Genomic DNA, 25,771 nt, shown 5'->3' with positions numbered 1-25,771 from the left:
CAAGACCCCACTACCCCCCTCCCTCCACTTTTCATCTCTCTTTCCCCCCCCCCCAAAGATGTGCTCTCTGAATTGTTTTCTCCTAGAGTAAAAATATTCCAACTCTTCCGCTTGTCAAACCGATGGGGATTTTTTAATTTATTTCTTCTCCGACTCCCTTCTCTTCCTCCTCCTCCATCGTTCCTCTTTGTCTCGGAATCGACTCGCTGATGCGTTAGCGGTTCGCGTGTTGTTCAGGCCGTATTGGAATCTCGTTCCCAGAATGACGAAAGAGACGCGATAACTGTGGTTGGGTGAAACAAGTTGATATGATTGAAAATGCAAAGTTCTTTTTCATTGATTCTCATAAAAAATGTTTACGCATTCGGAGAAGAGACATCATGCACTTTTTTCGTGTTCATAAATGTGCATGATTGCGTGTAAAATTACATCTACATCTACTTAATACCCCGCAAGCCGCCGCAAGGGCGTGTGGCGGGGGGAAATTATGTGCATACGAGCGTACCCCAAACTGTGAAAACATATTAACAGGGTGCAGGTGTGTGTGATGGGGGACTGATTAAATCATGAGCACAGGGGTTGGTGGGACTTGGTTGGAAGGAAGAGGATTCCAGGGGAAAGAAGGTTTTTTTGAACCAGGAATCGAACCGTGGACTTTTTGAACTTTTGGAAACCAGAGGTGTGTTACCAAATGAAAACAATGAAGAATTAATATTTTTATCCTATAATTATGAATGAAAATTACTCATCAATTGCATAAGGAAAAAGAGTAATTGCATTAAAAAGATAAAATATTTTAAAATGGAATTGCATTAATCCTGCCAAATTTTAGATATTTTATAGTTGGTTTTATATTTGTTGTGGGATTGTAGTGATTCGGTCTGTGTGCCTTGAAAATCATGGTATTAAATTTGGAGACATGGTATTCCAGGGGTAGAGCGTTGGTACTACTGACCCTAGGCCATGGTTTGATTCCAGGGGACGCTTCTCCAGGCACCCTCAGCTCCACGCAAGCTGTATAATCTTTTGGATACCGAATTTTCTTGGGGAACCATAGGCGGCACAGGGAAATTCTCTGTCCCCCTATCCTGCTGTGTGAATTTCACATGCTGTTGGGTTTGGCATTGGGTGAATTCTACCATCATCTACCAAGCCCATCTTCACAGTTGATTACTGTGTTTATGATTTTTATGGCACCTATTTAACAGCTTAGGTTTTATGCACAGTTTTATTTGTCCATCGTAGAATATTTTGTGGTCCATCTTAAAATCAGGAATGATTTACTTGCATTGTACACACTCGTAAAATCAATCATTTTCATAACTATGGTGGCGCATATAAGGGATAAAGGATGAAATTTTTTGTGAATTCAACCGACGTCTTTATCCCGAAGCGATTCATTACTCCTCTGGCTCCTCTTTTACTTCGCTATCTTCAATCCTTTTCAACTGAAAATAGTATAACATTGATATTGACAAGTCTTAGATATAATAAAAGTGAGTGTTTTTGCTACAAAGAAGCATTATTGACAGGTCAAGTGTATTTTCCTCCTAATAAATTGTCAGAACTAAGTTTCTGGACGTTGTGAGATAGCATCCTATCTTATATGATGCTGATCAAATTGATGAGGAAAGTTGGTTTGGTGTTTTATAATATGATAATGTGTTTGAGGTCAACTGAAGTTTATTCTTATTAACACTTTTGAGTGAACTAAAAAATAAGTTATTATTATTAAGCCGGCCCTCGTGGCGGTGGGGTAACGTCCTCATCTGTGAACCCAGAGGTCACTAGTTCCATTCCCGCCTAGGGCTTGGGTGTATGAAATTGTCAAATTGTTATATCAATGTTGAAATTCTGATGTAAAAGGTCAAAGTGCTGTTTTCGGACTAATACAAAATAAATCAATCAATCAATCAATCAATCAATCATGCTAAAAGCTTTAGTGAAAGTTTTCAAAGACAGAGAAAGAGAGCCATTTGAGTTGCATTTCTAAATTAGTCATGAGACAATGATAACGTCATGAATTTCGCTCTGAAAAAAACTCCTGTTATTCACCTATTCAATTAACTCAACTCCCTTAAATAGAGTAACAACCATGAAAGACCTTGGCGTTTTAACTGACCATAAACTAAATTACTCCAACCGCATACAGACTGTAAAAAACAAAGCAATGTCCCTATTAGGCCTTCTTTACCGCTTCACAGAAATTAAAGGTCCAATAGCACTCCATTTGTTCTTCTCAACAATTGTCCTCCCCATAGTATCATATTGCTCCCCCATTTGGTCCACCTCATCCCCAACTAATCTTAAATACCTCGATTGCATCTCTCGCTTCTTTGCCAAAATAGTCAAACACCGAGTCCCACATTTCTGCAATATGTCCTCAAATGCTGTTCTGTCTTCCGTATCCATTTCTCGTCCCCAAAACTGCAGGCTTAAAGCTGATTTAAAACTCCTCTACAACACCCTTAACTTGACTATTGTTTGCCCTGAACTGCTCTCTCTCTTCAACTTCAGGTTATCAACTCGATCCACCCGCACCCACTCCCTACTCCATCTCTGCCTATTCCTAGGTTATCTCTCACCAAGCGCTCACCTTTATTTCGCCTCTCCTCCCTTCTAAATTCTCTCCCCCACTCTGTCCATCCTTATAACTTATCATGCAACAATTTCACCACCCAAGCCTAATCCCACCTTTCAACAAATTAAATTTTTCTCCTCTCCATGTTCGGTTCCTGTTGTTTATTGTTATGCTGTTATTGTATTTTGTCCTCTTTCATGTTTTTGTTATATTCTCCACTGTTAATTGGCGCTACTGCTATATGTGAATAATGTTTTAAAATAAATAAATAAATGTTGTAGTAAACTCAAGTTATGTGGAACTGACCTTGTTTATTGTTCCCTCCAATAGTTGACTGGTCTTGCTGTGATGGTGTTTGCAACATGGATGCTAGTTGATCCAACATTTTTAGTCAGTGTGGCACAAAATGAAACCAGTTACTATGCAGGCTTGTACATCCTCCTGGGCATTGGCTGCCTAGCATTCATCGTGGGCCTTTTTGGTTGCTGTGGGGCGTACAAGGAATCGCAGTGCATGCTTGTGACAGTAAGTATCATAATATTATCATTTTCAATTTCTTTCTTTATAGCCTAGTGGAAAGCATTGTGTTTATCTTTAAAATTTGACTTGGCAATTCCATCAATAATACAGAATTGGCACTCCCTCAAGGATGTTGAGTTCATTTTAAGCGGCATCTGTGTGTTTTTGTGGAATTTGATAGAAATTAAGTGAGTGTAAGTAGGCAAATCAAACGATATGTGATGGCTGTGTAACAACAAATTTGCTATTGATAATTCTTATTTAGAAAATAGAAACCAGTTAAAAATTAGTCAATATTGAATTATGTCAACGCAGGCGAAGAAAAATAGTCTCTTGATGCATATTCTCTGAATTTTCCTGGTTAAGCATTCAGAATATGCAATGTTATTGAAATTGATAATTGTAAATAACAGTTTTTGTAAGGGTTTTGTTTACAATGCATTTTATAAGTAGTATTGATGTGGGCAAACATATTTTGGCTCATTGGACTTTATTTTTGAATTATGCTTTGAAGTTCTAATAGAATGATGTTCACGTATGTCAGTTTGGTAGCAAATGAAATTATATATGGATTGATTCAGACAAATTTTCTTACATTGTAAGATGCAATTGCTTCTTGTTCATTTAAAAAATATTCCATTTCTTTGGTAATTCTGGAAACAACAATCTCTATATAGAAGATGGTCAAATTCAGTGTCAGTAATGGGATTTTTTTGGTGAAGCTATCATTTGATAGCAATGAAAATTATAAAAAAATATGCTAAAGAGCATTTTTTTAAAGGTATCAATCACAATAAATGCATTGATAATGATGGCAAAGTAAGAATCTTACAGCATTTAAGAATTCACATAGCTGTATCCTGGCCTAAGTTTGAAAAACAGTTCTTTTTCTGTATTGATTATGTTGAAAAAATTTCCTTAAATTGGTTTTGGTTCAGCATCAAGAGTTTAAACATGATGCATGCATGCATGCATCATGTGCATAAACATCTCAAATACATTGGCCAGGTCAGGTTGATGCATCGTATGCTTCTGCATAGTGCTTAATGCTTTGGAATCAAGTACCTACCATGTATAATCTTATCCAAGTGTGTGATAGTCATGAAGAAAATGAGATTAATTTTGGAAGAAAAGAAGTCTTGGGTATTGATGTCAGTTTCAAATAAAACATACATTGGCATCTGTATCTTTGTAGGTCTATGATACAATCTACAAAAATTATAGTCATGAAACTGTAGTTTCATGACTGCATATGAATAAATGATGTGGTAATGAGAATTTCCTCATCGAAACAATGTGGCACTAACAGATCATCCTTGGCCTATTATAATATATATTCATATAAATTAGGATTTTATTATTAGTTTTTTCCTCATGTTAATTTACAAAATAGGGATAACACTTGCATGGAGAGAAACTGTATTGGCACGATCGCTTGTTTTTATTAATTAATTCAAAAGGCAGACTAATTATAAAAATGGATCACATTGAGCAAAAAAGTTAATTTTTTTGTAGTGTTTTGGTGAGATAGCAAAATTGAGACATAAGTGCAATCTGTATTTGCACTTAAATATTTTTTGATAGCAGTACGATACTTTTGTATGTTTCACTTAATTTGCAATGTGGTCGTACGAAAAGGTTTTATGAAAACTATCCGTCTGTCTTTGAACACTTGGTGATAAAAATGATTTTTATGCGGTACTATATGCTCCCCGCCACATGCCCTTGCAGCGGCTTATGCGGGGCATTATGTAGATGTAGAGTATGAAGGTATGCTGTGATTTAACTTGACTATCATTTAAAAATGTGGACGGGAAAATTTTTTTGTGGTGAGTCAGCTTTGTAATAAGTAATTGGTTAAATGATTATATCAGTTAAAAGAAGAATTGTGTGTTGAAGATTTTCTTTTGAGATTGCAGTGAAGATTTTAAACATCCGGTGTGTCTGATTGGCTTCAAGTAAAAGAAGTCGACACATATTTGGAAAGCATACAACACCAAGGGATCCACTTACCTTGCCTATATCCCTGCTGGCCCAACAAGCCCATATTCCTTTTATACATTGCGTGTTGATGATGTGCTGCTTTCTCCTTTCAGTTCTTCTGCCTCCTCCTCGTCATTGTGGTTGGCGAAATTGCTGGTGGGGCATGGGCTTGGAATCATTCCGAAGATCTGGAAAAGATGGTTCGCGAAAATGTCAAGAAAACTGTGCAGAAAGAGTACAATTCGGTCCAGAGTCGTACGATTGCCTTTGATGCCATTCAAAGAGGGGTGGGTGTCCAGAAAAAATGCACATGTGCACCTTCATTTTGAAATTATTTGAATTATCAACTTTTGAATTCATTTGATTGTGTCAATAGTCAAACCAGTGTCAAACGAACTGTCTGCTAAAAACCTCTGATAATTTTCCCAGTACTTGTCCTTATTTTCATATTAACACTGTGAAAAAAGAGCTATGGTGACTTTTATTGATAACAATCAGAGCTTGTGACATGTTTTTCTTTTATTAATCAAAAATTTTGAGCAACTGACAAATTTTGAGAAAATGTGATTGCAAGAGCCCAGGCAGCAGTGATAGTAGTCTCTCCTATTGAAATTGCTTGCATTAATTGAAATTAATTCAAATTTAGTACATTAGATCAAAGAAATGGGCTATTTCATACAAGTTGAATGTTGTGAAAATTAGTCATTTTACTTTTTTACTCGGCAGTGCTTATAACAAGAATGACAAATGTCATCCCAATGACCCAACTAATATTTGATCAAATTTTCACATACAGTTGCAGTGCTGTGGAGCAAATGGCCCATCAGATTGGTCCGGCAGTGACTACAACACTGGTGGCAAGAAATCTGTGGATTTGGCTATTTCCTCTCTTCTCCAGGTAAGCTGACGAAGGCTTCAACCAAATCTCTTACTTTACACCATATCCTGTGGAATGCTGCCACAAGGGCTGGTGCCATTTTAATGTATTCATCCCAAGAAACAGCATGATGGCCCATTACACTGGTTTGAAACAAAATAAATAACAATCACTTTTATTTCAATTTTGAATTATTTGAGGCTCAGTTCAATAAGAATGTAAATTGATGTTGGGGAATATCAAAATGTTTTTTTTTGTTTCATGAATGAAATATCTTGTGTGAGATGTCTCATTCATGTAATAAATTAGATTAAATAAACAAAGAGTTGTGTTTACAAAAAGGTGATATAAATGGATATGAATATGGTTGAGCACTGGAAAATTTGAGGTATGCCTTATAATATATGAAGGCGTACTGAAATGCAGAGATTTATTAGTGTAAAACTCAATTGCCACGCCATTTCTGGCAGAGTCCATTGAGGAAAACACATTTGCATTCAAACATTGGATTTAACCTCACGGACTGTGGTGTGATGCTCACAATTACTTGTGACATTGAATGTATGATAATTTATCATATCATCTTGTTCCTTTAAAGCTCATATAAATTCACAGTGTAAGAGGATGCTTTGGTAGCTTAATTGTTAAAAGCTTTTGGCCAGAAATCGAGGAAATCTGGGTTTGAGCGATGGTCAAGAGGACAATGTGGAATTCCTTTATTTCTATGTTTCAAATCTCATCAGCAAATGACGCCATTAAAGTGACTGCCATTTGTGGCAGTTATTTGGATTGTTCGGGGTGTTTAACTTAGTTTTTCTTATGACTGTTCTGATAGAGTATAATGTCAGAGAATCGGAGAAAACTCATTTTGTCGTGGATTATTTTATGCCGGGAAACTTAACTGAGAACTCAACGGAATTTAGTTGGGTGTTCTGGAAAAATTGGTCTCCTGGATCATGCTATAAAGGAACATTCCCTCAGATTTTCAGTTTGAGATGCACGAGAGATCCCTTGGAATATTTCCTCTCTAGATATTACCAACGTGAGTGAACTATCCCAATTGCTTTCATTTATTCCATGCCAATTATATGTTTGACTAAATAAAGTATTGTGATGTCAATTTTCATGCGCGAGTTCTGGGAAAGTGACAACAGTGAAGTTAAAATGATGTGTTCTGAAAGTAGTTGTTCAAGTGATAACTTTTTAAATGATTGTGCAATTTTGAGAGATAGTCAAAATGATGTGTATTTCCATGTGTGCTGATAGATAATTCTGTACCTACTCCAAAATTTTGTAATCCCCTCTTCCAGAACATACTCAAGAGTTTATATTCACCCAAAATATTACTCAATGGCTTTGCAGGAATGAATTTTGGCTATGGTGCCATGAATGACGATTATTTCAGCCAACACAGAGAAATTTTAGTTATTTTTTGATACCTTCCGTGTGGTGGAAAAGAGAATTTGGCCCCTTAATTCTCAAAGTTAAGGTATTATTATTTTTGAGAAGCCTTCATTATGTGTTGTTTTAATTTCCTCAAAAATACATTTGGTATTATCATTGAAAAGTAATGCCAGTATGTTAACAATAACAAACAAATTTACAAGTATGCCACCACCTATTTTCAGTAACATGAATTTCTATGAGCCTGGCAATGGAAGTTTTTACAACTTTTTATCATTATCGATAATGTGGCCTTTCTCTTTCAATGATTACTGCTGCATCTAGCCAATAACCGCCATAGATTCTGTAAATCTAATAAATTCCTAATTGTTCCAAACCAAGAAATACACAGAAATGACTTGTGAGTGGAAATAATAGATTCAAGTGCAACGGAAATTATCGCGCTTGTAGAATAATGACAGCCAGAACTCTCATTGGCTCCATTCCCGATGAACTGTGGATAAATGATCCCTAAACTTGTGCATCAAAAGTGACCATTTGGCCTGTGCTTAGCTTTCCTGTGGCTTGAGAATCACATTAATTAATGGCAATTATGAACTTCCGCTTAATATTTCCTCAGTTTATTTGTGGAAGATATTAATAATAACAGGCAAATGCCCTTATGCCATGCATATTGCCAATGTCTTGTGCTGCTAATTTTAAACTTGAGGTTTCAAATAGTTCCCCATCTCCCTAATCTCCTTCTGAACTCTGTAGTCCTCCCTCTAACTTTGTCTGATTGCTCTCTCCAGATTAAAAAATGCAGAAACTGGTTACATTGTATTTTTGTACTTGGTGAGAATTGAAAATCATTTGAAATAAAATTTTGGGTATTGAATTACTTCATGACTTAAATATACTGCTTAGAAACAATCCTTTAGATATCAGTATTGAGAGAAACTTGCTCATTCCTAGACTCATTATTACTTCTTAGGAAGATTTCCTTTCGAATCTGGGGATTCTGGTAGCAGTGGTGTAAGAGGGAGAAATGCGACGGGGGCAGTGGGATGAGTTTGGAAGGGGGATGGGGTTGGGTTGCTTGAGTGGAGGGGGTCATGAGCCAGCCAGGAAACAGGTGTGGAAGTTCTGTTTGTGACTGGAATATGTAATTACGAAATTCACTGCTGATGTGAATGCATAATTTTTGACAGTGCAGCTAACTCATTGACTTGGATGAATGTAGCATTTTATTAAAAAAATAACATACCTTTGGCTCTAGCATAAATCAGTATTTTTAATCATAATTAATTATTAAACCAGGTTAAATTGGTGCCTTGGAAATAATCTTTAATTTTGGAGGACTATACAATTGTTTTATGAAGAATAGCAATTGTTATTATTGTTTGTTGTAATTACAAGAAGTTTCTACCAATTTTAATTTCAATACCTATTGTTTTAATTTTGTTGGACGTTGAGTAAGGATATTAAGAAAAGACTCGTGAAAACTTTGATATGGAGCGTAGCTATGTATGGTGCAGAAACGTGGTCATTGAAGCAGGAGGATAGACGTAGACTGGAGGCTTTTGAAATGTGGGTGTGGAGAAGAATGGAGAAGGTGAAATGGACAGAGAAGAAAACAAATGAGGAAGTACTTGGTATGGTGGGCGAAGAGAGGGGTTTGTTGGGAGAAATCCTATGGAGGCAGGAAAAGTGGATGAAGGGGGTATTGACCGGCAGTGGGATGTTGAAGACTGTAATTGAGGGGAGAATGTTAGGCAAAAGAGGAAATAGAAGGAACAGGATAGGGATGTTGGACGGGATGAAGGGAGGAAGAAAGTACTCAGAGATGAAGAGGGACCTGATATAGAGTAGGATGCTGGATTTTGTATTTTGTTAGGAGTCACGAAATGTTTTATTTATTTAGCCGTGTCCATCCAAAAACCTACCTTAACCGGTAGATTACATAATAATAATAATTGTTTAAATTACTCAGTTCACAGGAGTGTTAACATTGTGTATAAAAGGTCTGTCCCAAAAGTAGTAGGATTGAGTCAATTAAATAATTTATTGCCAGAATTGATGCAAGCACTTGAAAGTGTTCAAAGTTCCTCCCTTGTGAATCCACACATCATCGCTGCCAGTGGGTTTTCCACGCTTCGTATGCCTTCTGGAAGGTGGTGCCAGGAATGCTGCCAACCTCCCTCATCACGGCCTATTGTATGGCTTCCACCAAGGCATGGTGATGTCCTTTCATCATGGATTTGAAGGGGGGTGGGAAGAGAAAGAAGGCTGGTGGGGCATTGTCTAAAAAATTTGGATCCTTAATCACATGGTCAAGAATCTCTGGGCAGATCCACGTGCGAGTTTCCTTTTGTTCATCGGAGATCACTTGCAGCACCAAATTCGCGCACACATATTTCTAAAGCCCATGTTTTCAGTCAAAAGTCAATGCACATCACTGTTAGGGATGCAAAGTTCGTCAAAAACCATGTGAACACATAATCTGTGATCCTTTTCCAACAAAACCCTCACTCTTGCAAGATTTTTGTCACTTTTTGAGGTCGAAGGGAATCATGAATGTTTGGTGTCTTCAAAATCTTTTTTACACTCTCGGAAAAACTTGTGCCACTCCAAAACACCCAATTTAACCATGGCATTATCACCCTAAGCTGCCTTGAGCATGCCATGAGTCTCTTTCCTGGTATTCCCCAGTTTCATGCAAGATTTGATGGCGTTGCACTGGTCCAATAACCGGTTCATGACGGAGCGTACTGAGTTCACATTATAGACATTTTGCAAACGAACGATCCACGCTTTACAAAGTATAGGAGCCAACTGCCACCAGCCCCCCCACCCTTTCCTGAGACTCCCCTCCTACAAACCCAGCCAGATAAACCGTCTCCTGTCCATCCGTCTATCCAGGAAAAAAGAGGTTGTGCTAGTTATGGGAATGACCTTGTATTTGCCTGATTGAGTGTATAGACATTTCTGGTTAGGCTATCCTGTGGGTATAGAATTCTAGTGATATGGGAAGAGAAGGCAGCATTAACAAATGGCATTCATTATCATTTTATTCATTGAACTGGCATCAGACTTGCTTTTGAAGGTGGAATAGTGCTTGTATTTGAAATTCAAGGTGTTATTGGGAAACTGGTGGGCATCTGTGGTACTTTATAAGGACACCAACCCTTCAGCCTGACTTGCTCCCAAAAAACGATGAACCTTACTTAGAATAGTGGTTTTGTTGGCTGTTCAGAGGGCTATGTACTTCAGGGCAATCCAAAGAATTATTTACCATGAAGGATGAGCTGATTGCATTGGCAGACTTCCACCAGTTTGGGAAATTGCAACCAGGACATGGCGAACTAAATTTAATTTTAATAAGTAGCATGCAGTTATCTCGTGATTATCTGTGTACGGATTTTCCATTTTGTGGATTATCTGTGTTATTCTCTACCTTGAAATTTTAATTATATTAAAATTATAAAGAAAATTAAATGCTTTGAAACTTTGATACATTTTTTGAGAACGAACAAGTTTGAAATACCTAGACTTTTTTGAAAATTTGACAACACAAAATTTGTCCATAGTATTTAATGTTTTCATTCAAATATTTTTGTACTATCAGTACTTTTCCATTATCATTTCACTCGCATTCACTAGCCCTGGGAATTCCTTATTTGCCATTAAGGCAAGCAAGTGCATAGCTTTACTAGGCAACAAATAAGTTATCAACTATCTATACTGCATTATTTTAATCGATATAATATGATGAGCCTGAATCTGTATCAGCTGTGTTTTCTTAAAAGTTATCTTTTGCTGGTCATTTCTTTTTTTTCCTGGCTACGTAATTGTTTTAGCTTTATGAGGAAAATATGTTCGGCTATTTACTTCATGATAATTTTGTGTTCTTGTAAATCTATAACTCCACCCATATTAAATGGTTTTAAAACTGAAAGAATGTACTTTGTATTGCTAATTAATCGCAAGGAATGAAAAAGAAATAGTCTTCATATAAATCCATTTATATCAAGAACATATTTTCAGCATTTTTCAGGTTATTTGTATTTTTTGATTATCCTTGTACTTGTAAATTGCACATCCACAGATAATTGAGAGTTTACTGTGTGTTCACTTTATGAAACATTATTACCAGTGTTTCTCATGATGCTCTCGGACATGCATGATGTAAAATGTGTATTAGGTTATGTATGCCTGGTCTTCATGTTTTTGTGTAAAATTTAAAAAAATAACCTTTTCCAAAAAACCCTGGAAATAATGGAGGGTTGTGTTATTTCAAGGCAGATGCGATATTTTGGTTCCAAGTTTACGTACCAATCTCATTATAGATTGGGTTGTAATGAATCACGTGCAATCTGATATGACACGTGATAATGCATTATGTAAGAAGTAACACAGAAAAAGTGTGTGCAATAATGGAAACAATTGACCCGAACATCTTCCTTCCATTTAGGCTTACACTGTCCCCGCAAGTTGCTGCAATGCTCCAGAGGACTCACTTCAATGCGAAGCTGGTCGCAAGATAGGCTTGACTTCTGTCATTGGTGGGGTTATCTACAGTGAGGTATGTTGGTCTAAAATTTATGGTTAAGCTCAATTTAAAGATTAAAAATAAAGCTTTTGCCTTGAAGAGGATTCTTCAATAAAGCAGTATTAGTGTGGACAGTTTTTGAAAATCATATCAATTTTATTTCAAAATTTTGAAATTATGATTATTGAAATTATTTTTTGATGGGAAATATTTTTTAAGATGCTGAAACCTCTTCCAAATATCTTGTTTTGATTTATTTGACAGCACAGTGTCGCATTTTTTAAAATAAATTTTCATTTTTCTCCATGGTGTTGTTTTCTGTCGGGGCAAATTATTTTTAAAATCCTACTGGCATCAAAATATCATGTACAATCTGTATGTGTGACGCTTAATCATGAAGCCTAATGATATCACCTATGATATGGGCATTCTTTGGTAGCTGCATTTTGTAAATCATTGCAAATGTGACGTCATTGTATACGCATGTTCTTGCGAATAGCATATGATTAATAATTGTTGTGTAATTTACTTTTTGTTATTAGTCCTGGGTACTACTCTTTGAGTAACTAGGAATGTATGTGAGATTGTTTATTCAAAGGCAATAGTAATTCATCTGTTCAGTAATGGGAACAGAATGGATATTGTATATTTCCAGAGGAAGTTATTTATGAAAATATCCGAAGGACAAAAATGGGATGTGAAACCTATGCTGATGGGAGGAAGTGAGAAGGAAATTTTAAATAAAATTACCACTGCTGTGTCATTAGAAGCCACACACAAGACACAAGAGTACCAGAAATTCTCATGTATATTTATGAAAAAAAAACTTGTGGTCCAATGCAATATGTTTTGGAGTTGCTGACCTCAAAATTTCTGGCTTTATTGAAATGGTCCCATATCAGTGCAGTAATTTTACATGAACCCAAAGAGAAGGCATATGATGTAAAAAGATGATCATCCCTTGCAGGCATATAAAAATATTTTTCGCTGTCATTCAAATGTTGAGTTCAATACAGGATGGAATGATGAAGATATTTATGACTGATGCTTTAGGAAAAACTTAAAAAGGCTCCTTGTCTCTCTCTCTCCCCATCATATTCAAGAATATTATGCCCTCTGTGGAGTAAAAGGGAGAAAATGACCATTTTCTTGACCGATCTTCTTGGCCTGGAACCAAAATTCTGGGGGTGTCAGTAAAGGAAATTTGGGGATAGTCAAGTCTGTTTGAAGTCAAATTGTTAGTACATGATCCAATTGTCTTCATGTATGGAGGACTTGCTTGGTTTTTAAGATGAGATGGTTGTCAGCGAAGGGAATTTTTAGAAGAGATGGTCTGTTTGGTGGCCTGATTGCGTGTTTGTTGGAGTGGCAGTTCTCATCATACAGAAATGAGAGCATGGGGAACATTGTCAATCTTGAGGTTTTAAAGAGCATATTTTGTTGACTATATGTGGCATATACACCTCCCTCCTGTGGTCTTCCTTGCCTAAGGAAAGGCCTCACTCAATTTCCCTGAAAGGTTATCTTCTCCCTCCTCTTCATGGTAATAACTTGGTTCATTTCTCTACAGAATGAATGAGACTAACTTCTCCTCATAATACATCAGGCATAGAAGAGACATCCATTTCCCCTTTCCTTTCTTCTTTCCTTGCATCCTTGAAAGAGGAGTGATAAATTAACTGGAAGGGATGACACTTAGTTGCATGGGAGGACTGGGGGATTACGAACTATGGTTAATGCTGAGGAATTCAAGTTGAGTTGGACTGCCTATGCGAGGAATATTAAGCTTCAATGATTATTGCCATTTGCAGTCACTCACCAGTACTCGCTGAGCACGTGGAGGCCATCAGTGAATGTGTGAATCAATACTCTTCACATGTTGCCTGATTTTATGATTGTGAGACAAATGCTAATTGCTAGGTTGTGGATAATCTTCGCACGGATGTAATAGGAATGTGCAATGCTTGTTGGTCCTTGAGTGATCACATGATGTTGGGAGTGTTTTTTAATGAGTAATTATTTTCTCATCACTACAACAGGGTTGCATAGACAAGTTGATCTCAATCCTGCGTTCATACACGGGAGTGGTGGTTGGTGTGGCAATTGGCTTGGGTGTCCTGCAGTTCCTTGGATTGGTGTTCTCCATGATCCTTTGCTGTGCCGTGAGAGCCATTGATCGGTATAAAGCCTAAATATTTCCAGTTCGGGAGAAGTACTCCATTGATCAGGAACAGTTCTGAGCTTAGGTAAATGGTACAAAATTATTATTTCGTAAAATTGTGCATGCAATGTGACGATCCTTAGACATGAGTCAATGACCATCGGGAAGTATTTTTGCTCCTCTCATTTTTTGGTAAAGGCTCCAATTTGGAATTATGATGTGTAGTTGCTTTGCACTGTATTTGAAAGCATTTAATAAATTCAATATATCTCGGTGCGGCGGGGTAACGTCCTCGCCTACCAACCCAGAGGTCGTGGGTTCGATTCCCACCTAGGTGGATTTCCCTCCATCTAGGGCTTGGTTGTATGTGATTGTCGTCAAATGTCTTTAATGTAGGGTTAGGTGGAAGAAGGGACTAATAGTCCCAACCTCGCCCAAATAAGTCGATAATAATAATAATATATCTCTACTATTATTATGATTAAGCTTAAAGCATGTTATCCTGTAGATGTAGCATGTTTGGTATAGTTTCCACTCTTTTTGAAAGGTTTGTAAATGTATTGTTATGGATGATGTCGATGACCGTATGTTGAATCCCATAATCAATTGCTCTCTAGCTCTGTAAGCTTACGATACTTTAATTAATAGTTTCATTTTTGTCTAGCATCAGCCAAATATGATAGTGATGCATTAATTACTGTGGCTACCAAATAAATGTGTTGGTGAATGATTCATGTTGACATTTTAATGTTTTTTTATTTTTGGTTATAGCATGCAGCTGATATTTCTAAATGTCATGAAGGCCTCTTGTACACGGGTTTCCCTTGTCAACTGATGTCTTGTCTACTACAGCACTTGCTTATGTTCAGCCAATGTTTTGTGGAAATAACCAAGCGACCGGTGAATAATTTTCCATATGTGTGCATTGTTCTGTTTTTTTTCCTTTTTTTCACAACCTCCCATCACAAACTCTTACTGTTGAGATTTTATCTTGAGGTCCATGCCTTGGCTACAGTCATCAACGCCACTCAAAGTGGATAAAAAAATTGAAATTGCCAAAATACTCTTTCTAGCGATGAGATCCAATGAAAGGTAAAAGAGTTGATAGCAATGTCAATATGTAAAATGAATTAGTTAATTTTAAATTATTAATAAATGTGATTCATAAGGAATGGTTCATTGTTTTCTCCTTAATGGATTGGTTTAAAGACAATCTGTTCTCATTCCCACTGTTATTTCCTTAGTAGGGAACGTCTTCTGAGTTTTCTGATGTTCTCCGTATATTCTCAAACATTTTGCTAGAACTCCCTTGTAGATTTATTACAACATCTGAGTCGTGTGTTTATTTGAAAGACATTTTGAAACATTATTTACTGCAAAAAATGGGTCATGCCTAATGATAAGCGCATGAGAATATCAAAGCTTTGATGTTTGTTATTTGACGTATTCAAAGAAAGTGAATCAACCTCAGTAGAAGCAGTTACATTAGATGCCTGCAGCAGTGCTTCCACCACGGGCAGTTGGAGTTGTAATGGCATAACCCTGTCATTCAACTTTGCCTAGGAGAATCCTATAAGCTCAATACAGTGCATACTTAAGTGATATTTCCCATGTGTGAGGTGAAGAAATAATAACATTCAAACTTTGTTGCAGAGTTCCAAAGTAGGAAAATGCTCGTGGTGTACATTATTCCCTTTTTCTGATTTGCTGTCATATAGTATGCTGAGCTGATTTTTAGTTATGAGTGGCATGTGATGGATATGAAACACCAAGATTTTCTTATGGGATCCTGTCTTGAACTCCTTTCATATCCTTTCATATAATTTCATTGTTCCCTAACCCCTGCTGCAATGTTGAAATTTACAATTTGCGACTTAGGTTGTCCACATTTTTCTAGAGTCTTTGCCAAGTTCTGGCCCAGTTGAAGTTCTAATTCTGATAAAATGTGCAAAGTGTTTTTTTGGTTCATCTTTCATCCCTTCTAAAGCTCTAAAAACTTATGTGAAATGAATGTTTTTGCCGTCGTGGTGACGATAACTTTTTTGTATAGATATGAAAAAAACACAGCAATACCACAATTAATATTATTGATGAACCGTGGTTTAATCATGCTGTGACATCATCAAGCAAAGATGAAATGTAAGGCAAGGCAAAATTATTTCACCATTTGTCTATGGTCATTGTAGTGCTTAACATAATCAAATTTTGTCGGTAATCAATTAAATTAAAAAATATCACCATTTTCCTAAATTTTATTTCCTATTCCCTTCCAAAAACTAATCCACTTATGACTCTGTGGTTTTAGCTATCTCAAGAAAAACCGGCAGTGTTACTCACAAGCAGTCAATACTTGCAATATCATTCTAACTAGTAGAAAGGCCCCTTGAGATCCTGGGGCTGTAGTATCTCTGCTCTGATGACACCCCTGCAGATGGCATAGCTTTGTATATTTCATGGTGCTCTCATGGAATTAAATACTGACCAAGAGAGTGTTAAGAGGCATATTTAAAAGTTAAAAGGCCATTTTGTCATTAAAAACATGCATAAGTTTGTATTGATGGTTTGAGTTTTGCACAAAACTACTTCAATTTTCTACATAATCGCCGTTCACTTCCAAGCACTTTTCGTAATGCCATTGAAGTTTGCTGACTAGGAATTGAACCTGTTGACAATGGTGGACTTGAGTTCCTTGTAATCATCAGGCCATTGTCCACTTAAACACTGTTACAATTGCAAGGAGGTAAATGGTGGCATTGCACAAAAGGTCAGGGCCAGGGATAGTGGTCCAAAAATGCAGTCGTCCACTCAACATTCTTTGCTCTTTGTGTTGGTCAGTAAGCATTTTTGGTACTCACCCTGCACACAATTTGTGATGCATGAGGTTTTCTGTGACAATGGCGCAAACAGTGGTGCATCTAGCCAGAGGCAATTAATCAGTCAGAGCACTTGTTGTCAATTGTCGATCTGATCGCAGTTCTTGGCCCATTTTTTGAGAGGTTTTATCGATCTGGGTATTGTGTCTGCCACTCCGCTCTTCATCATGTGCATTTGTTCGGCCATTTCTAGTCTCGATACCATTGTGGCCTTAAACTTTCCTCCAATCATTACTGCAGGGTCATAAACTAGGCATGAATCCCGATGAATTTGGGCAGCTGATTATCCTTTTGCACACAAAAATCAAATGATAGCATGCACTTAACAACTGGCGTGAGCTGTGATTTTAGTCGGAATTGTTATCTGCATTCACTGACGGGCAAACAGAAACTGAAACAAAAGTGTATCTTCAGTGGCTTCCAAAAGAATGGATGGCGTTACATGCATTCAACTATGTTCTGACCTACCATGATTTAAGCATAAGAAAATGTTGAATTCTTTGAATTGAATCTATCAATATAAGAAAATGTCTCTTACTTTTTGAATATGCCTTGTATTAATGAGTGGACCATTACATCAATAGGAGAAATTACGTATTGCTTTGTCTTGTGTTTGTCAGTGAAAGATGTGTGCAGTGGAAATGTGTGTGTGTGTTTACACTTTATAAGTCATGCATTTCTGTTTTGCATTTTAATCATTTGTTGTTGTTTCAGGTTTTTGAAGTTGGATAATAGTTTTGTTTACGATATGATTTTGCATCTTCTGAGCTTACTATGCTTATTCTCTCGTTGATTGACAGGCATTCCACGACAGCTGATAACAAGCTCTGGATTTATTTGTGCTTTGGAGTGCTCTCTTGACGTGGCGAATGCTGGCTTGAGGCAATGAAGGGTGGCAGTTTCAAAGGAGAGAGTGCTGATTGAGTACATTTGAATGCTTTGAGTGAATTAAGGACACCAAAATGTTTCCACGGGGAAGGGGAGGGGGGTGCACACGTGGAAATGTCAATGGCAGTATTAGGAGAAAACATTTTCCTCCCCCAGTTCATCACTGAAGCTGTCTGAGACTATTCTTTGCTTAGGTTAGGCCGAGAAATCTCGGGGAAGCCATCAAAACATTGCTCCTGAATAAATCTGTGCTTGGCTTGGAATAGTTATAAGAAATGGTGAATTTTAAACACACCTTATGTAATATTTATTTTTTTGATGAAACGGTCATAGGGAAACAGTTAAGGTGGATGTTGTGACAATTTCTCTCTTTTGCTATGTGACATATACTCATCCACTCCCCAAAAATGGATAGTTACTCCTCAATAGAGGTGTAGAACGTACCAAAATAGCCTTAGGTATCAGGTATCATACCATGGCAAAGCCACGGTTTTTGCTTGTGAATATAATTTTTTCTTATATACATACATACATGCATACGTAACAACATTTTTATTCCTGGTTTTTTCTTGTTCATTATAGGAGATTATGGGGGGCAGGTATATATTATCATAGCTTGCTCATTTTTGAAAAAGACTGTTTGCATCATAATATGTTTGAGGTCACATTTGTCTCATTACTGATTCTTCCCTTCTTCCCTCCGTCACATTCTTCCAATCTTCTCAATCGCAAATGCTATAACATTCTCAGGCATTTCCTCCTTGTCCTGAGAAAAACTGCAGCCATTGCAGTGGTTGGTTCAGTGCCAAAATTGATGCAATTTTGAATGCTCATTTTTTTTTTAAGTTAATGAATTAGTTTATTATTTCTGCCCTATCAATACTGAATCTTATATAAGGCTAGTTTTGGCTTTGAACCAAAGTATTGCAAAGTGGCCTTGAATTTAAAACATTTAGATAAACATATGTGCTTATAATTTTTTTTTGTACATTATGCATAGCTTTTACGACAATTGTACTTGGGACCTGAGGTTGGAGAGATGTTTGTAAACTTGATTTAATATTTTTAATTTAAGAATTGATCAGTGTGTTCATTACTGTCTCAGTCGACCCTGATTGTGTAGTGAGTCATTATTCATCTGTTTCAATCCATAAAATAACATAGAAAAATGTTTCATACATAAAGAATCCCATAAAAAAACTATGAACCGCAACTTTTTTTAAGGTTGGGCGAATACTTATTGCATGCTCATGAAACACTTTTGATATAATGTCATATGGTTTTTAGGATTTTTTATTAATAGCGCTCGGAGTTGTATTCGAAAGCACAATTTACTGCATCCAAACATTTCATAAAATGATATGTACCATTGTTTTATTTCTGAATGCTAAATGGCAATAAAGTTTTGTCATTATCCTATGAATTTTTAATAGGTGATTTGAAATAATTTTGTTTGATTCGGTGTTCTGTGTCTCTGTATTTAGTAATTATATATGCATTGCATATATTGGGTACCAATTGGGGTTTCTTTTTTTTTCATGAAAAATTTGATGATAATCCTCAAACATTAAAATCCAATGTTTATTGCCTTACTGATGTTCCAAGATCCCATCTTTTCAGCTTTTCCGTATCAGGGTCTTATTTACAAGATGTGTTTAATCTCCTTTTGCTCATGTTCATTTCTGGTTGGTTTAGAAGTTTGCATATGCTGCTACAATGCCGGAAGACAGTGAAATAGTTGCAAATTGTGTACTAGTCAACTTTCACAGGGCTTATTCATATATTTTGGTATTTTCTGCAGTTTTAGTCAGTTTACCTTTTTGTCCCCCCTTTGAATATTTTCAACAAATGAAGGTGGAACATTTTTGGAATCTCGTAATTTTATTCAGGCCATGATTGAAGACTCGCACACATGAATCCAACCTAAATTCAAACTTCAGTTCTCAGATGGGTGGATGGACTTCAACAATGCTGAAGATGCATTTCATTTCAGGGAAGTTTTACTGTTTTCATTGGCAATATTCCTCAAGATCAAGAATTTTTATTCATGATTATTTGTATCTTTCTCTGAGGGTAGAAAGAAGAGAACAGAAGAAACAGGCATGCTTTTCTTAAGATCGATATCCTGAAGGGTGCAAAATTCTTAGGGGCACAAAACTCCATAGCGCAAATGTGAAAACGTGGAATTTTGAAAAGGGGGCACGACAGCATTATTCTTCTTTGTTTTTCTGTCAACCTCGGACCACTATTCATTATAAATTTTTAACATTGTCTATATAGAAATCATCGATAAATCCTTCCGACTTCTGCCTCATCCGTTGACAATGAGTTTTTTTGTTTGATTTGGCGCCCTCGTACTGATCAGAATGAAGCGTTTTGTGGGTAAGTGAGAGTCCATTGGGGTAAATTCATGAATAAACATTAAGTTGTTGACACGGTATGGGAAAAAACTCAATGTCTAGATAAGAAAAGCTAACTTTATGCATGTGCAGCAAATGACATGGCTATTGTCCTTTTGCATCTATGAATACTGTGTGAATGTTGCTTCAGAATTTGGGAGGTTAAATTCAACTTGGAAGAAAGTTGGCTAGTATGCTGAAGTGTGTGCAATTGTTTTTTTTTTTAATTTACCCCAGCTTATGAAGCTGCAAAAGTGGTTAATTTCATGGTTATTAAGTAATTATCAGTAAATGATTGTTTTACAATTAAAAAAAGTGTATAATGCTATTATTGTTTTTTTGTGCTCATAAATGTTGAGTACTTTTGTACTGCTTTTCATATCCAGAAAAGTGATTTTATTTAGTGTTTTTGTAAATATATGTTACAAATTTGAAAATGTAATGATAAATATTTCCTAGGAAGTGTAATCTCACGTGTAAATGTGGTTTGGAAAATATTTGAGTATATTTTCAAGTCTCATATTTTGGTGTATTCTGTTATGGTTCACAAAGTTTTCAATGACTAATTTGTTTATTGAAGGTAATTTTTCAGCCTCATCCCTTGGTGTATTTTCATATGATTCATGAAATTTTTAATACAGTTTTGTAAATTATTTTCTCTTTATTGAAGAGCAATCATCAGTCAGTCTGCCATTATTTTTACTTTTATATCTTGACCACGTAGGTGTTCAATTCCTTTACACCAGCAACATATTGCTGGTGTACAAAATAACATTGTCCGGTGTTTTGTAATTGCAGCATTGAACAGTCTGTAGTTTCTATACTGTACTTTTTCTGGTTAATTTTGATTTTAGGATTTTAAACAAAGCGGTGGCCAACTGGTAGAACTCGATGTTAAAATCCGGAAAGTTTTCTAATTCCATTAATGAATACATGAAGTGTTCATTTAAAATTTTGAAATGAATAGAAAAAAACAAGCCTTAGAAACTTCTGTCGCTCTTTAAAAACTCATTAACTTTAGCTGGAATATATTGTTCCAATTATACATAATTTCATAGATCTGTAATTTTTTCATAAATTGTTAGTTTATTTGTAGTGCTTCACAACTTTGTGTACGACATACATTTTTTTAACTAATATTAATAATGAGATAATTTAAATTGAATGTGAATGCAGATGGTTGAGTTTGCAAAACATCAGCCTACTTGAAATTATGTATTTGAAAATGAAGAACACCACTTACATAATGCATTCTGAAGTCATCTAAAAAGCAGATTTAAAAAAAAGATATTTTTATTTGATAATATAAATTCAATGAATAGCCAATTGTTTCAAATTTTGAGCTGTTGGAAGTGTCTGGTGACAGATGCACTCACATGATGGCTTGGCACATTGTTAAACATTTTTGTAAGCTAAGGATAACTGTCTTACATCGTGCATCCTTATTTCATTTATCTTGTACTCATTTTCCTGTAAGATGATGTGAAGATTCTTGAGAAATAATCCCTCCTTGACATGCTTGCAAGTTCTGTGCTTGTAAGTTTATGCTATTTTATCATTTAGCTATCCCCACATTGAAATATAACATTGTGAATATAGTTCTGATGTGGCAGAGGATTTTTGAAGATCTAATTGCTGTTCTAAAATTTATATATATACATAAATTAATATATATATATATATATATATATACACCAAAATAAAAATATTAATCAAAATATATAAAATATAGTACGTGCTTGGAAGTATTTTTGAAGATTGTGTATCGTAGATTCATTGCTGAAACAAAACTGTGTAACATTTATTTTTACTGTCATAATTTTAAAAAGCAGGTATAAATAAATACTATGCGAGGAGATGAAAATGATATAACTTGATGAGATTTTGTGTTCATGTTGTGTGTTCAAGGAAATATTGTCAAAAATAATGTGGAGGTGTAATGTTTGACATGGAAATAATGCAGAAATTTCTTATTTTTACTTTATAACTCTGTACTTCATTTGTATTTAAACCAATAAATTTTGGACGAATGCACAAACTAACTTTATGTTTCCTTGGTATTGTGTGAGACTTTTTTGATAGATGAGCTTGTGAGATTGTTTGTACTTCAAGGCTGAGGCATATGTGGAATTTGGATGAGCAGTAGAAGTTGTTAATGAACCATCCCATGCCTCATCCATCTGAAATATTGGGTTTAAAGTCCTGGATTATGCAATGTACCAGGTGAATGTGACAGGCAGGTCACCCACTCGTTTTTCATACTTTTTTGTCATTATTTTTGTATTCCCTCACAAGATTCTCATTTTTTCACCACATTGCTCATTTTTTAAAAGTTAAATTCTATTCTTAAACTTTTAAAATAAATGAACATATCGCACATACATTTTGTACTTCGTAATATAAGCTGAGTTAATGTGATTCTTACCCTTATTATCATTGTGGAGGATGTGGCCCACCTCCCGCCATATATTTAGCTAGTTAGCATGAGATACTAGTGCATTCCTGAGAGCGCTATCTGCTCCCTTGCTTGTTAGTACTAGAAGGAATGGGAGGACGGCCACCCGCAAGAACAAGTGTATTTATTCCCTGGGGTGAGGTTGGTTGATATGAACTAACACGGATGTAGGCGACAGAGGGGAAGGCATAGAGTGAAAAGACTAGGCAGATGTTTGAGGAAAGGAAGGTTATTTCATGTTGGCTGTTATTAGGATAAATAAATGAAAGGACTAACTTTGTAGTTCCACACGAAAACGATTTATTCACACGACCCGGGTTTCGAAGTAAAACTTCATCATCAGTTTTACTTCGAAACCCGGGTCGTGTGAATAAATCGTTTTCGTGTGGAACTACAAAGTTAGTCCTTTCATTTATTTATAATGAATCGGTTCCATAAAGTTACGCCAGAAACCATTAATTATGTTATTAGGATGTAACATTTTGTTCTACATCATAATCGTCTGGTCCTGCATAGTTGCAATAGCTGAACTATTACTACATATCTACCAATACTACTATGAGACTTGGACGTGGGACTTAGAAAGAGTATTTGGTCACTATTGACATTGAGCGAAGTAGTATAATATTCTGAGCAAACTTACAAGAAACCACTAATATATGATTTAATTAATATTAAGCTTCATTATGTATATGTTTTTCAGTAAGGGAACAAACAGAAATAGGTGGATAAACAAAATTTGTTGTAGTATCTTCTTAGTAGATAACAATTTCATTATTATCATGGGGAGCCATAATCTTTCTACACTTTTATACTTTGTTCGTGGCACTTGAATGGTGAATTACTGGAGTTGCCTCCAAGGAATATATCATTGTGTTATGAAATCAGTATCAGAGTGCTCGGGATATTGGTTTTTATTGTGAAAATTTATTCCGATGAAACAGTGATTAATTATGGGAGTAATTATGTAAAAGTGTTCATGCTTCTTTTGCTGGGAATCGTTTTTGACCTTCCCGCATAATGCCAAAAATGGTGTAATACTGTAAGACTAAGAGAATGGGGTTCATAGACCCATGCTGACAAAGGAGTGGTCCATGACGATAGATAAGGTCTCCATTAAAAAAATTGACAAAATGCTAGTTCTTAGAGGAAATCTCTAAATTGACATTTTTTTTGGTTGGTTGTACGACAAACAAATGCAAATATTTAGAAATGAATTTTTTGTTCAGTGCATAAATTGAATTAGGGTTCTATAAGTTTGGCACTAAAATTCATCTGGACGCAAAATTGTGATGAGATGACCATTTCTCCTGGATTAATGTGAAACGGAACTCTAAAAGCAATGCATCTGCTGCTCTGGAAAAAAACTAGACTAGTGTGGAATTTTGTTTTCAGTATGGGAAACCTAGAATTTGATAAGGAAACCTGCATTTCTTAAAATGCCATTATTAATTAAGTTTTTGTCAAAATTACCCTGATAATTAAACCAATATTTGGTGAACCGCATGATTATACCATAAGCAGTTATTTTTTTTGTAAAATAGCTCTATAGGCATGCCGAATTCTTTCAATTGGTCACTTTATTGTGGGTATACATCTAAAATAATAAATTGGTTATCTTTTTTAAATCCGCTGCACTGTTGTAATTAAAATTTAATTTTTAATAAATTTCCTTTGAGATTTAAAAGATTTGTCAAGAAGTTGAGTGCTTCAAAAATAGGATGTTGAATTAATTGATTTTTTAACTCATTGCGAACATGGTACCCTCGTACATTTTCAGCACTTGCAAGGATTAATATCCTTCTCTTAGCTGCCATTATTCCCTTCATTTTGAGTATCTGTACATTCTCTTGTAATGTGGGCTGAGGAAGGATTTTACCATATCATAAAATGTAGTTGTTCCCTGAAGAGAAATAGCATTTATTATACTGTTGGTCATATCTGTCTACAACTGGAATTATTGCTCACTTGTGGTTCAGTTGACAGATTTAGAATACCATGTGGTGCGTTTATGGCATATATTACTGAAGATATAACAATGTTGTTTAATTAAAGGTACTGAAAACCATTCCTAAAAATGTCATTGCAGACTTTCTTTCATGAAACCAAAGCTGCTTTAGAATGGAAGGCGATACCATGCATGCATATGCCATACATTGTGATGCCATACACTTGTCAATGAAAGGAAATCTACCATTAGTTGAACCGTTAATTTATAAAATAATGTGAAAACCTTTCATTAGGTATACATTGATATTTCAGAAGCCTAGAAGTGGAATAGAAAAGTTTTGCATATTTGAGACAAAGGCGAATTTATGCAAATGAATAGTGTGTATTGTAAATTTGTATGCATATAAATGTTGTTATGCACCCACCAGGTTTTGCACTCTGAGTGTGCATTGATCTCCCCCAACCTCAAGTCTTCTGACTTGATGACATGAAGGTTTCTGGTTTCTATTTTGTCGCATCTGAATTCTCCGAGCTCTGAGTAAAGCGGTTGTGCTAAAAAAACGTTGCAGTTCTTGGCGATATACGTTAAGTGGGATCGGATTTTGGAGGTTATGAGGGCAACTGCCTCCCTCCTCCATGCCTATGCAACTGGCAATTGACAAGAGTGGGCATTCTTGACCTACTCATTTGCTTAGTTTTAATTTGCCATCTCGATTCAATTACATTCACAAAATATTTACGAGGGCGGTTCAATAAGTAACCGTGTTAAATTTCAAATCGGCAAATATTTTATACAATTATACCATACTTGATCATCCTCCTTATTCTCAAAATCTCTTCCCCTGAGACTTTTACCAATTCCCAAAATGCAAAAATGTGATGAGGGGACATGACTGGGAAGATGTGGGAGACACATTAAAGCAAGAAACGACAAGGAGAAAACTAAAAAGCCTCCGAGGGCGGTTCAATAAGTACCCGTGTTAGAAATGAAGATACCATTTTTTCCAGTACATTTTTTTTCATTTTTCAACCTAGACCCCTTTTCGAAAGATAACACTTCTCCCAACGTTCCGGCCGTTTTTTTTTCCAAAAAATAGGATTTGTCGAACTCTCCAAAATACGCCTCTGTCTCGGCGATAACTTCGTTTGA

General features: G+C 35.9%; 1 protein-coding gene across 1 annotated transcript in view; it reads left to right on the top strand.

Annotated features, from left to right (window-relative positions):
- Tsp96F (Tetraspanin 96F) overlaps positions 1-22,258 on the top strand; it is a 112,954-nt gene extending 90,696 nt beyond the window's left edge. The window contains exons 2-7 of the mRNA XM_071587213.1: positions 2,912-3,106; positions 5,197-5,370; positions 5,880-5,981; positions 11,818-11,928; positions 13,935-14,141; positions 17,730-22,258. Coding sequence (XP_071443314.1) covers positions 2,912-3,106; positions 5,197-5,370; positions 5,880-5,981; positions 11,818-11,928; positions 13,935-14,087 — 735 coding nt within the window. The 3' untranslated portion in view covers positions 14,088-14,141; positions 17,730-22,258. The remainder of the gene's footprint in view (positions 1-2,911; positions 3,107-5,196; positions 5,371-5,879; positions 5,982-11,817; positions 11,929-13,934; positions 14,142-17,729) is intronic.
- The last annotated feature ends 3,513 nt before the right edge of the window (positions 22,259-25,771 follow it).

Source organism: Hetaerina americana, unplaced genomic scaffold (genome assembly GCF_022747635.1).
Source record: "Hetaerina americana unplaced genomic scaffold, ioHetAmer1.1.p SCAF_3, whole genome shotgun sequence".
In the NCBI taxonomy this organism is placed as follows: domain Eukaryota; kingdom Metazoa; phylum Arthropoda; class Insecta; order Odonata; family Calopterygidae; genus Hetaerina; species Hetaerina americana.
Note: the sequence above shows the minus strand (reverse complement) of the source record. Positions and strands in the feature narration are given on the sequence as shown.